Source organism: Phalacrocorax aristotelis, chromosome 6 (genome assembly GCF_949628215.1).
Source record: "Phalacrocorax aristotelis chromosome 6, bGulAri2.1, whole genome shotgun sequence".
NCBI classification, from domain to species: Eukaryota; Metazoa; Chordata; class Aves; order Suliformes; family Phalacrocoracidae; genus Phalacrocorax; species Phalacrocorax aristotelis.
In genome coordinates, this window is record NC_134281.1 from 49,538,470 (window position 1) to 49,551,636 (window position 13,167).

The 13,167-nt window shown below is 57.8% G+C and overlaps 1 protein-coding gene across 2 annotated transcripts in view; it reads right to left on the reverse strand.

The window, feature by feature from the left end:
* Positions 1–2,103: 2,103 nt before the first annotated feature.
* TSPAN1 (tetraspanin 1) overlaps positions 2,104–13,167 on the reverse strand; it is a 45,361-nt gene continuing 34,297 nt past the window's right edge. The window contains exons 1-8 of one of the 2 annotated variants that reach the window (XM_075097758.1): positions 7,259–7,338; positions 7,029–7,092; positions 5,557–5,763; positions 5,073–5,147; positions 4,260–4,358; positions 3,762–3,899; positions 3,184–3,267; positions 2,104–2,908 (exon numbers count right to left, since the gene is read on the reverse strand). In XM_075097758.1, coding sequence (XP_074953859.1) covers positions 2,855–2,908; positions 3,184–3,267; positions 3,762–3,899; positions 4,260–4,358; positions 5,073–5,147; positions 5,557–5,763; positions 7,029–7,085 — 714 coding nt within the window. In that variant the 5' untranslated portion in view covers positions 7,086–7,092; positions 7,259–7,338 and the 3' untranslated portion in view covers positions 2,104–2,854. Of the gene's footprint in view, positions 2,909–3,183; positions 3,268–3,761; positions 3,900–4,259; positions 4,359–5,072; positions 5,148–5,556; positions 5,764–7,028; positions 7,096–7,258; positions 7,339–13,167 lie in introns of those variants that run through there. The other variant, XM_075097759.1, reaches the window with a different exon arrangement.

Below are 13,167 nucleotides of genomic sequence, written 5' to 3' on the forward strand. Positions count from 1 at the left end.
CAAGGGAACACCAGAGGGTGCGTGGCCGGAGACAGCAGTGGCCTGGGCTCTGGCAGCGGCAGGGCACTGCACACTTGCCTGCAGCCCCCTCCTGTTCTCCCCCACCCTGCGTCATGGGTGGAAAAGAGGAAGCCACCCCCACCCCAGCACACATACCATCGTGTCAGCTGCTCGGGCACCTCAAGCCTAGGGACGCCTTCCTGCTGGGGCAATAAGGAAGTTTCTGTTTGCTACCACGTGCCCTCCCTCAGGACTTTTTGGCCTCCCACCGTGATGGCACAACTGTCAGCTTTTAGGGTCTTGCCAGGCGTCCTGGGGTGCCATTCTGGGGGAATCAGGCAACTCTAAGGGTTACAAGGTGCTGAGATGCCTGGTGGTACCCACATGGGTTGGTGGGCTAGGTGCGTCCCGGGGCTGGTGCAGGACCAGGTGGGATGGGGTCTCCTCTGTGGACCCCAAAAGCTCTGGCAGTGCTTGGGCAGTGGGAAGTGGAGGGCGGGGCACAGTGGGAGCATGGGGGAGGCTGCACCAGCCTGGCTTACTGCCTGCTGCCCCACTGCTGCCCTTTGGGTGCCAGGGGTGCTGAAAGCAGGGAAGGGCAATGGGGAGGAATTGCATCGCAGAGGAGAAACTGGTCCTTCGAGTTTCCCCAGCAGGTGGAGGGGAGGAACCAAGCCAGTGTTATTGCCAAAACTCAACACCACAGAAACTACCTGCCCTGTCCCAGAGAAACACCACGGCCGGGAAGAGGTGAGAAGCTGGAAGTTTCCAGCCAGCCACGCATCACTCCTGAGCCTGCTCCACCCCATGGGGGTGATGGGGAGAGGGTGTTTGTCAGGAGCCACCAAAAAGAGGAGCAGAGGGAGACATGGTCAGGCCAGGTACGCCCAGTGGTGCCCAGCCCTGACACCTCCAAGAAGGGCTTTGGGCAGCTCCAAGGTCCAGGCAGAAGAGAAATAAAAGCCCTGACATCACTCATGAGGTCACCTGTTTATGGTGGAACCAGGACCTTCACCCGCCCAGGGAGAGGACGGCCATTTTCTGGCAACTTCCCCCCATGCCTCACCATGGGCAAGAGCCAGAACCCAGAACCCTGAGGCTGAGTCACCTGAGGTGGGGAGTGGGTCCCCATGCCCATCCCACTGCCAGCCGGCTGCTTCCGACAGCGTGCTGGGTGCTGGACGGCACCAGGGAGATGCTGGATCTCAAGGGGCCATGGTGGTGTGCCGGTGCAGACCTGTACCCAGTGCAGGAGCTGATAAGGGGGTGCCGTGGCAGGCACAGAGTGAGACGGTGCACAGGGAGGCTGTTTGCACACTGGCCACCTGCCCTGCTGCTAACCGCCCTGTCCTTCAGAACTGCTGCCCCACAGCCCTCAGGCTCTGCCCACAAACAGGGAGGTGGGGAGCCTCTGGAGTGAAGCAGGTCTCAACAACACCCACTCTCCAAAAAAAACACCAGCCTTGGCCTTGCTTTTGAGATGGGGAAACTGAGGCACAGTGAGTGGATGCCCAAGATGGGGTGGTGCCAAAGGCAGGGAGAGAAAGATACTGGGGAAAGGGGGTAGCTGGAAACCCCCAACCTGCCTGTGAGCCCCCCACCATCCCCACACATAGAGGGACTGCGGGTGCATCACATGGACAGTGTGGGACAATGCTGGGGCACGGAGATGCTTGGAGATGGAGCTGGCAGAACCTGCTCCTCCTCACAACCCCAAGCACCCCGCTTCAGGTTCCTGGGGCAGACGGGGACGTGGACACCAGTACAAACCCCGCCAGAGCCAGCCCTGCCTTTCAAGCCAAGCTGTTGCTGAGTCCGTGAACTAGCGCTGCTGAGCGAGCAACAGCTGTTGCAGAGGGCAGGGCATGTTTGCAAGGCTAATGGTAGTGCCCGCCGCTCCCCCGCCGTCATGCAAACACCGGGCTGCTTGTTTGCAAGCTCCCGAGTGGGTGAGGAAGTGTAGCCGAGGGAGGGCAGGCAGGCTGCGGACAAGGCTGCGCTGCCTGCATGGGGCTCATGGCAGGACAGGCAGGAGGAGGTAAGGCAGCCCACCACAGGCAGGGGCTATTTATTGAAGGCAGCACTGAGATCGACTCCAGAAAATAATTTGTATCCAAGGTGAAAAATTTATTTGTTTTTCTTTACAGCATGGAGAAAGGCTCAGCCATGAAATGACAGGAGGTACAGGGCAGCCCAGGCCCCTGCAGGGCCAGGGACCGACAGGGCTGTCTTCATGCCAGGGCAGGGACAGAGACCAGCCAGCACACCTCTTTTAGGGGACAACACAGTGACAGGGTCAGGGCTGGCAGAAAATACGTGTAGGGGTAGATAGATCCTTATGTGAAGGTGTAGTTACCACTACAACACTTTAGCTGGGCACCAGCCCCAGTTCAATGGAGGGATTCAGGGGGGACATGGGCCAGCCCCAGCGCCAGCCCCCACACTGTCTCTGTGTGTAAGGACACATGGGGGAGGTACAGTACATGCCTGCAAGGGTTTAATCAAGATATCACTGTGCCGCTGCTGGATCAGCAGCCCTGATAGGCCCCTGTGACACTCTCCTGCCGGCATCAGCCAAACAGACCAAGCAGCTTGTCCCACTGCTGGCCCCCTTCAAAAAAAAAAAAACACAAAACCCAAATCTCTATGTACAGATTCAGTGTGCCATATCAGTACAAAAATATACACATAAACTCTACAGATCCCAGCTCAGTAGATCAAAACATAGCTATAAATCACAGTGCACAGGACAGCATCAGGCCCAGGGAGTGATGGGGTCCCCCACAAGAGCACAGCACACCACAGGTGCACCCTGGCATGGTGGGGGGGAAGATCATCCTCCTGCCTCGTGGGGTCATTTCTGATCCAGCTTACAGTACAGGTACATGGAAACTGCCATGGATGCAACCTGTGGGCAGCAAGAGGTAAATCAGCCCCCCCTGAGTGTGTCTCCCCAGCACGGGTTTGGGTCACAGCCCATAGCATCCATCCCCAGTGCACACAAGGAGGAAGAGCCAGGTGTGCCCAGGGAAGAAGGCTCAGTAGTCACCCTGGGGCAGATGATTGTCCATGGGGCTGCACCAACTCCCTGCAGCCCCTTGGCCACCCAGGCCAGTCCCAGCCCCACTGCTCACCTCCAGGTACAAGGAGGAGGAGGCAGCACAGGGATGCTCAGGCACTCACCTCCAAGGCAGCGATGCCGGCTGCTACACCACCCACCACACCTGCATTAGTCCTGATTTCTTCCAAGATCTGAGAGAAACAACCCTGTGGGAGGCAACAACACAGGTGAGGATGAGCAAGAGGTGACAATCCCCCAACCACTGGGGCACAACAACCCCAGAAAGGGAGGCACAGTTCTCCAGCCTGGAGCTGCACAGCCATGGAGAAGGTCTGGGGGCTTTGCAGGGGGGGCGATTCATCTCAGCACTTCGTAGGCCAGAGTGCAATACTGGGGGGGAGAAGAGGGGAAGAGGCAGGGAAATCACCCCAAAAAGCAAAGTGGTGCCAGAGTTCTTGCTCAGCTCCAGGGATGCCACCTGCTGTAGAGCTCCCTTCAGGACCAGAGCAATGGCAGCAGCTTTGCTTGTCTCCACCACAGACAAGCCAAAGCCACGTCAGCATCCCCCAGGACTTAAAGCCCATGGGACCACCATGTCCAGGAGCTGGGGATGGAGCTACGGACAGGCATCCCTCCCCGTGCCAGGGCACACCCCAAACCAGGCTCTGCCAGAAATCAAGAGCCAGTGGCGCATCCATACCGTGACACTTAATTCTGCAGCAAGTGTGTCATTGCAGGGCTGATGGCCGTTACAGCAGGGCGGCGGGTAGCTGTTATGTATATTATACCAGGGGGAGTTAGTGAAGTCCGTGTAGTTATTCAGGCCACAGCAATGGACCTAAGAGGAAGAGAGAAGAAGGGATGGGGAGAACATCCTGCTGGGTCTGGACCCCGCTGCCCCATGGAGAGGGTCTCCCAGCTCAACACAGCTCTGGGGTGGTGCTCAATGGCTTTCTTGGGACCAGGATGTTGCCCCACACTCCAGCATGTACAGCTCTCACCCCTGCCATGGGACTGCTAGATCCCAAGTGTGTAGGTCCCAGATACCTGGGAAGCTGATGGGGTAGTGACAGCTCAGCACATCCAGGGTTGCAATGGTGACCCCATTCCCATCCTGCTCGCCCACCCAGGCGTGTGCCACCAAGCCTGTGCTGGGAGCATCCTGACCCACAGGAGGGGGCCCCAGGGCTCCACGCACCTCATTCATGGTGACATTCCAGATTTGTGTGAGACTGTCATCCTTCCCATACTTCTCCTTCAGGAGAGGGGTCACCACGGCTGTGAGCAGTGTCTCTGCCTGGAAAAGGAGGCAGAGAAACACCATCAGAGGAGGGCCTGAGGAGCACCACAGAGTCGAGAGCTCCCATACTGATCTCAGCCCATGGAGAAAAAACCAACCAGACCCAACATGGCCAGGAGCATGTCACACTGCGTCCCTTTGGCCTAAGAACAGTTTGGCCCCTTCCCCACTAACCAGTGTTTTATGGAATCGAGGCCACTTACGACCAGTGAGTCATCTGATAAGCAGCGTAACTGAGGGAGGCAGAAATGACGTTTGCCCTGCTGTTGACTTCTCCAGTGCCTAATGAGGCAAAGTGACCTTTCTCCCCAGGTGGTTTCTCAGGTGCCTAATAAGGGGTTGAGTTTGCTCAGCATGAAAAAATAGGGACTTCCTCTCCTGTGTGGCTCCATCAGAGGTGGAGAGGTGTCAAGCCTAGGCTGGTACTGGATTAAAGGATTTGAAAGAAAGAAGCAGGCAAAACTTCTACCATAACCCTCATTTATTTAGGGCAATGGGAATCCCTGTTCCTATCATCATCACCCCAGCCAGGTGCCCCAGCCTGCCCACACAGCTGGTGCCAGCAGGGACCAGCACCTTTTCCTCCTGCAGCAGTGCCCACCTCTCAGCTTCCTATCCACGGGCAGCACTGCCAGCCCCAGTATCTCCTGTTTTCCCAAGGGTCAGGACAGGCCCTAGGTTATCCCACCGAGACTTAAATATGCCACTTACAAGACCTGTGTAGACCAGAGCCACCACGGCAGCAGCAACTTCAGCAATGAAGATGATCAGCACCACTGAGAAGAACTAGGATACAGCAAGAGGAGGGAGGTCAAAGCAACAGCCAGAGTCCAAAGGGCTCCCAGGACTCATCTGCTTCCCGAGCACCAGCAGTACCCTCCCTCAGGGCTCAAGCCCTTTCCCACTGCCTTCAGCTCTGCTCCAGGGCAGAAGCAGCACAACCTTGGGGTCCTGCAGCCCTCCATCTGCATGGTGCTGGCCTCTCTGGACATGCTCAGCACCAGCTTCTGCTTTCTTTCACCCTTGCTCAGGGCAGACTCTGGTTCTAGCACTGACTTTCCAAGGTCCACCCAGCCTTCCACCACAATGGAACACCCAAGGAAGACATCTTCACAGAGAAATCTATCCCTCAGACCTCTCCCACCAGAGACCCAGCTCAAATGAGGCTTGATAAGGAGGTAAGTCAGGTCCATACCATCATCAGGAGACACTTGCTGTCCTTCTGGGCACCGTAGCACCCAAGGAAGCCAATCACCAGCAGGATGGCACCAATGACGATGAGGAAGTAGCTCACATTTGTAACCTGCAGGACGCTAGAGGAGAGCGTCCCAAATATATCCAGGAATGAATCTCCATCTACTGTGACCCAGATGCCAACTCCCAGGAGGGTCCCGCCACCGAGCTGGGTGGAGAGAGACAACGTCAGCTCCCAGGCAAGCAGAGATCTGGGCTTTGGGGAAGGTGCCAGCATGGGTATTTCTCCCCTCTACAAGTTTTCACTATGCCAAAGCAAGATTTCATGGCCACTGAGGGCAGCTCAGGGCATTGCCACCACAGGCATGGGGCAGCCAGATGGTTCACTACCCCAAAACACACCCCACCACCAGCACATCCCTGGCTGCAGCGTTGCAGCTGCCCCCTTCCCCAGCCCAAGGGGTTTTGGTGCCAGCAGCAGGAAATTAACCCTCATGCAAGGCAGCTGAGCCAGCAGTCCCATGGGCTGCCCCCTGGCCCCAGAGGGGCAACATGCAGCTGGCTCAGCTGCTGGCCACCATGACGAGTTCCTCTGGCCAGGGAAGCTTCCCACTCACCCGGGGGAGCGGCTGAACAGCGCCTGGCTCCAGACACTCACATGCTCCCAGCAAGGGCAGCCCGGGGTTGCCTCCAGCCTGTCCCAGCCCTGACCTCCACCCACTCAACCTTCCCCACCAGCCCCAAGTCCCAGCAGGAGCTTTAAGGAAGGACTGCTTCATCAGGGCAAGCCTGGGGACTTTGCACCTCCCCTTCCTAAGTCCATATCCCACTGCACCCCCTTCCAGGGGGCTCCATTGCTTCTGTAGAGCCAGAGTAGCTCTCAGGAGCTCCACTACCCTTTGCCCTGAATGGGACCAGAGGCTGTGTGTGCTCTTGGAGACCCCCAGCACCCGAGACCCCCAACACTGCCGGTCACTGTCACGCACATAGGCTGCTCTCCTGCAGAGATGGAGCAGCCCAGGCAGGGACCCAGCAAACCCCCATGTTCTGGGGCACCCAGCACACTCTGCCAGAGCTTCAGCACGGGAAGGGACGTGGGTGGCTGATGCAACAGCCACCGTCCCCAGAGCCCAACATGGTCCCCTTGGCTTCAGCCAGAGCTGGAGAGCGAGAGACCCCTACAAGGTTACATCCTCAGCCTGAGGCCAGAGACCAGATCTCGCAACCCACTGGGGCCCCAGGAGCACAAGTCCCACCAACACCCAACATCACCCCCTGCATCCCCCACGGAAGGGACATGGAGGGGCAGGAGAGCCCACACGGGCAGGCTTTGCCCACCCCATGCCCGGCTCAGGGTACAGACCCTGAGCTTCTCCTGCAGACCCCCGCTTTTCATCCCTGTTTCCTGGGGCAGCCTTGTGGGCTGCCGGGCTCAGGCCCCCGGGGCAGAGGCAGCAGCTGGGGTGCACTTACAAATATGGCCAGGTTGAAGAGGATCATCATGACCTTGATAAAGGTGAAGCACCCCATCTTTGCGCTGAGGAGAGCAGAGAGAGGTTATCAGGGGGAGCCCCCACGCCGGCACAGCCACTGCCGTGCTGTAAGCAGATCTTAGTCCCTCTCCAAGGGAATCTGGGGGGTCCCCACGGGCAGAGGGGGTGCACCCACGGTGTCCACTCCCCGAAACGCCGAGCCCAGCCTACCTGAGTGTAGAGCAGGTCCCAGAGCCCCGACCCAGCCCGCCCCGACCTCACTGCCGCTCCCGCCCCGCCGCCACCGCCCTTTAAGCGGATGCGGACCCGGGGCCGCCCCCGCCGCCGGGGCCACCCCCTGGGGGGTTGGCGAAGCCACTCGGGTCCCTGGGTGCCTGGTGGCTTGCTGCCCTCTGCCGCCGAAGCCACCCGCCCCGGGGAACCCGGGTAGCCCGGCCGGCTGCTGCCCGCGCCCATCGCCGCGGCCTCTTGGCGTGGGATGGGAGACATGATGTCCCCGACCTGCTGCTGCTGTGAGCTGACAGCCTTCGCGGGGCCCACACCCGTGTCCCCGCTGAGTCTCCACCGACAGAGCCCCATGGAGGAGGAGGCTGGGAACCCTGGCATGGGGTCTTTGGAGGGCAAGGGTATCTGTCCCAGGGCGGGCTTCACCTCATGGTGTAACACCCCGCTGTCCTCCTCAGCAGGTGCTGGGCACAGCTCTCGGGATTTTCCAGCCTCATCAGCCCCACAGGTCAGAGCCTGCCCTGCCTCTGCCACCCATGCCTGGCATGCCTGTGGCCAAGTCACCCCATCTTCCTGGGCTGATGCTGCGGGTGCGCTGCTGGCCCCGCTGCTCGGGACCACTCGGGCAGGGATTTCTCCAAATCCCAAATCTCCAGCCTCCCAGGCCAAAACAGAATGGAAGAGGAGGCAACAGGAATGACCATGCAAGGCAGTGTGCAAAGGAAAAGCCAAATATTTATGAGCCGTCCCTAACTGTTGCACAGGGAGGCAGATTTTTGCTGGTGGGGACACAGCAGGAGAGGACAGTGACGGCCAAAACAGATGCCAGCGCTGGAGCAGGTCAGCAGAGACCTGCCATTGCTTAAGGGCTGCCAATAGTGATTTTCTTTGGAAAGACACTTTGAAGCAGGGCTGGTTCCCCGGGAGTGGGGCTGCATCAGGGAGCCAAAGAGAGCATGGGGGGATGCTGTGTGCCCAGGCCTGACCATGGGGTGGTCCTCACCCATCCAGCATGGCTTTGGGACAGGGTCTCAGGGTTGGTCCCCTCCGTAGCACCCACTGTGTGTCCCTTCATCTTGCCATCAAACCAAGGCCAAATAATGCGAGAGGCTGGGTAGGCATCCTGCAACAGCAGGCAGCAGCAGCTCAGCATGCTCCACCCCACGCCCAGCTCCCCCGAAACCCCACAGCAAATTCCCTACCTGGACATAATGATACATTTCAGCAGGATGAAGTCAGCTTCTTTGGGCTCCAGCCAAAGCCCAGTGGCATTTGGGGGAAGCCTTCAAACCCCCCAGGCACCCTGGGTATTAATGCACTCTGTGCTAGTGCCAGGGGCTTTAAGCCTTTCCCCCTCACTACCTGCAGCCCCAGCCCTTCCCTGCAGCAGCTGCCTGTCCAGTGGTGTGTCCAGCCACAAAGCTGCTCAGAGTGAGGGGCTGAACCTTCATCCCTCTCTTGAAGGGGAACTGCTGATCCAAAAATGCAAATGATGACCCCCATCACATTGCTTCTCTCCCAAGAGATGCCCCATCCCGGCCTGACCTTATTAGCTGCACGCAATCCCCTCACTTTGAAAATAATTTTTGGCAAATATGTAAACACTTGCTCTCATTCCCAATTGTTCCCAGCCACAGGGAAAATCAAAGGATGAGCCACAGGCTGCTCCACTCGCCTCCCCAGCACCTAGCAGCCTGGGGTTTGGCTGCTCCCCAGCATCACCCATCTGAGCCCCATTAGGGAGGCAGGGCTGGATTTTCTGGCTTTCCAGGAAGGCCTGGCCTGACCACAGCAGGACAAGCCCAGTGACATTCCCATGTCCCTCCTGCCCGGCAGGGTCCCACACCTCCCTGCTGTCCCCGTCCCTACACACAGCCTGGCTGGACCCCGAGCATCCCCTTCCCTGGAGCGCGGGGATGCCTCTCACTGGGGCACAGGTAGCACATCTCCTCCCCGGTGACCTGGCCCTGGGAGGCTGAGCCCAGGAAAGTGGCCATAAGCGGTAACCACTGAGGTCCTCTGTCCCCGGCCCAGCTGCAGCCCACGCACCGGGCGATCGTGGGAGCCAGGCACATGTCTGGTGTCAGGATCTGGCCATGGTGTCTGCATGGAGCACCCCTCCTGGGCTTTTCTTCAAGGAAAAGCTGCAAGCTCTGCTCCCACCCTCATGCCTCTTCTAGCTCGTATTCACATTTTGAGCGTTCAGGTGCTGAATTCCCACCCTGATGATGATCCTCAGCCTTGGCATCTTCCAGTGAACGGCCAGGCTCACTGCAAGCATGGTCTCCCCTGGGTAGAGACCGAGACAGTGCAGACAGCAGCAGGGAGCTTGGAGGAAGCATTTCAGAACAGCCATCCATTCCTCTGTACAGGCAAATTAGCCCACGATACTAAAGCAGCATCTGCTTGGGAATAGGTGGGGGGAACCTAAACTAGCATCTTGCACCCAACGGGGCACCAGGGGCTTGCTGGAGCCTGCTCAGCCCCCTGCATGAATTAGCAATTGCTAATAAGCCCAGATCTGCTAGTGAGGAGGCGAGGTGGGTGCTGAGCTGGGTGTGCTCAGCTTAATGCCACCCATAGGGAGTCAGCTGGGCACAGGGGCATCCCCCCCGTGCCTCAGTTTCCCTCCTGGTAAAGCACCAGGTAACAAGGCCTGAGCAGGGCCAGCCATGAAGACCAGACCAGCCTGGGATTGATGGAATTTCGGGGTAGCCCCAGCCAGGTGACCCCCTTGCATATGGCTTTCACTTTTGTGCTTTGGGCTGGCAGCATCTGCTCAGCTGTCTGTCTGGTGTCCAGTCACCTGGAGAGTGGTGGATGGATGGACACACTGCGATGTGGCAGAGATGAACCTGGCTTTGGGTTTGCAGATGGAAGTTACTGAACGTTGCAAATTTGTGCTGAATTCATCACTTCCCACCTTCTGCTGGGGAGAAATAAAAATCTACAGGAGCCAAAAGTTTTTGACGTCTTGAAAATGAAATATTTCCATTCTCAGCTTTGAAAGGACTCAAAGCATTTTGGCCAGAGAACTGGGGAAATCACCAATTCCCCCTCCCTGAGAGGGACTGGGCAGTGGGAACACACCAATTTCCCCATGGCTGCAGCTCCCACTTTGGGGGAATACTCCCCATTTCCATGGCTATGTGCAAAACCATAACTTGAGTCCAAAAAATGGGAGCTGCCCCATCTGGTGCCATGATCTGTGCCATGTGGGGCCCGGGGTCTAAATACAGGGATGCTAAATGGGGGCTGCAACCATGACCCAGCTGTGCATCCCATGGTGTGAGGCTCTCAGGGTAAGGATCTGACCCTGTGCCTTATGTAACTGATTTTAATCATGATGCTGTTTCTAGCTGCGTGTTAATAACACAGTTAAAGAGGGGCTCAATGACATCTCCCTGCCCCTGTATTGGGCTGAGCTCCTTCCCATGCATTTACCCCTCACAGCAAGTTCCCCATGCCTGCCCTGCCACTGGCCACCTGTCAGCACCCCTCCAGATAAGATTTTCTTGTTTCTCGCATGTGTCCAGGCTGGTAAATCCCTCCTGAATTAATTAACAGGGGCTGTGTAGGGGTGCCAGCTGCTGTAAAGCCGAGCTGGGGGGGGTTCGAGGATGCAGAGGGCTGCAGCATGGGATCGTGTCCTGAGTGCTGGTGCTCTGGGGGCTGCTGCAGGCGAGATCTGTGCTGAGAAGACTTCACCACCTTCTTGCTGTTGTCTTACCAGCGAGGATGTCTGGGGCTGCCTAGTTGATGGAGTTTTCTCCTGCCACAGGTTGGGGTGCGAGACCTGCCCCAGCTAGGGGCTCAGTGCCAGTGCTGAGGGGCCATCAGTCCCCAGTGCCATGCCAGGATGCCCCACACAGCAGCCTCTCCTCTGGCACTTGCTCTGGCAGCTCCTGGCTCCTGCCATGCTGTGAAGCTTCAATCCTGCAGAGAGGCACAGGAAAGAGCACCAGTGCCAGCCCAGGGCCATGCCCCAAGCCTTTGCTTGTGTTCCTCAGGTTTTTAACAGCATCTTCCTCCCCAAGTCAGGGGTATCCCCTGACCAGCTGGGCAGCTCGGCAGCGGTGGCAGAGTGTGGCTGTAGGAGCGAGCAGCTCCCAGCTGCCTGTGGGTGCTGCACTGGGAGGTTGTTTGAAGAAGCACTTGGCTCTTCCTAAAACAAACCCACTGAAGCCAGAGCTCACTCCTGGGCACCCTGGGAGAAAACCAAGAGAGAGGGAGTTTTCCTGTTCCTAAAGAGAAGAGAAAGCAAAGCATGGCCCCCTCTGAAGGGGGGAAACAGATGAAACCAAAAAAGCCAACTCTGAAACATCAGCAGAAATCAAACATCTTTTCTCTCCGATTTCTCCAGCTGGGAAGGGCTGGTTTGCAGCCTCACTTACTCCAGCCAGGCACATTAACAACTCTATTTATGCTCTATTTGTTCACAGTCGTGTGGCTAACTTCCCTTGGCCGCTGCTGGGAAGCATGGGGCAAGAACAGCCAGCACATCTTGGGGATGGTGCTGGGCAGATCCTGAAGCAAAGAGGGGAGCAGTGGGGCTGCCTCTGTCACTTTGGGAAGGCTGGGACAGGCAGCCAAGGCAGGTGCCTCTGAATATCCCCTGGAGACATTTTGAATGAGAGTTGTCCCTCCAGCCAGGAAAGGAAAAGGGCTTGCAAACGGAGCATGGGGACCCCAGCAAGGAGGCAAGTTGCTCTCCCCCCCATAGACCCATGTACAGATGGTGAGCAAAGGGGGGCTCGAGGGGGAATGTGGGGTGCAAAGTGCAAGGATGCCTCCATCTGCGCACCCCACGGAAAAGCAAGGCCAGTCAAGTCAAAGGCAAAGCTCTCATTGCAATGAGTGCTGCTCATTAAGCAAATGAGGAAGGATCTGTAGCTACTCAGGGCCTGACAGGCAGCTCCTCTGCTTACTCAATAAACAGCAGTGAAGGCCTGAACCACCTCTTACTTCACCATAGGGTGTTCCATGAGGGGTCTCTGCCCACCCTGGGGGATGTGCCTCTGGGCTGGAATGAGGTAGGAGTTTAAATTAACAGCATAGCAGTGACACAGGGTGAGGGGCAGCCCAGGGAGGTGGAGTTTTGGGAATGATTCTGCTGCAGTGCAGCTGGAGTGGGGGGTAAGGGGTGCTTTGGGGGATGTCTGGAGGCAAGCAATGAGGAGGCGGCCCTGGGACAGAAGCTGGCCATGCTGGGGAGGGCTGGGGTGATGCTCAGCCTCATCCAGTGGGGAGGGGGGCAAAGGGACTAAGCTCCAGCAGGAGATGGTGCTTTGGGGTTTGGGGGCCCTGAGGCACATCAGGATGGGAAGATGTGTACTGCTGGGTGTAGGGGATCCCACTCAACAGTTTGGGAAGGGGGAGATGGTGATGTCATTCCAGGGTGTTCCTGTGCCCCAGAGCCATGGGACTGTGGTAACTCCTGGCCTGTATGTAGGGTTGATCTTACAATAGGATGGGTGGTAATATCAGATTGTGATGTACCCACTGGCCTCTCCAGCTTTAATCCTCTCTGAGGAGGAAAACATTACCTTGTCTTTCCCCAGGAAGCCCCTAGAGCAATGGCACCGTGCCCAGCCCTGTTTGGCTTGACAGACCCCTTGGGACAGGCTGGGGAGACCAAGCAGGGCTTTAGGCACTCAGCAAAAATGCTTCATCCCCAATGGGGCACAGGGGACACAACTGGGGCAGCCCCAGGCAGGGAAGCATGACATGAGGGGAGGGCAGTGTCCGGCTGTTTGCAGCCAGGAGCGAGTCCAGCTCTGTCCCAGCAGCTGTGGCAGCAGCACAGTGCCAGCAGGAGCAGGGTGCAGAAGAGAAAAAGCCCTTTTAGACCTGAAAGATCAGCAGCTGGGGGGAAATGCAGATGGAGTGAAATC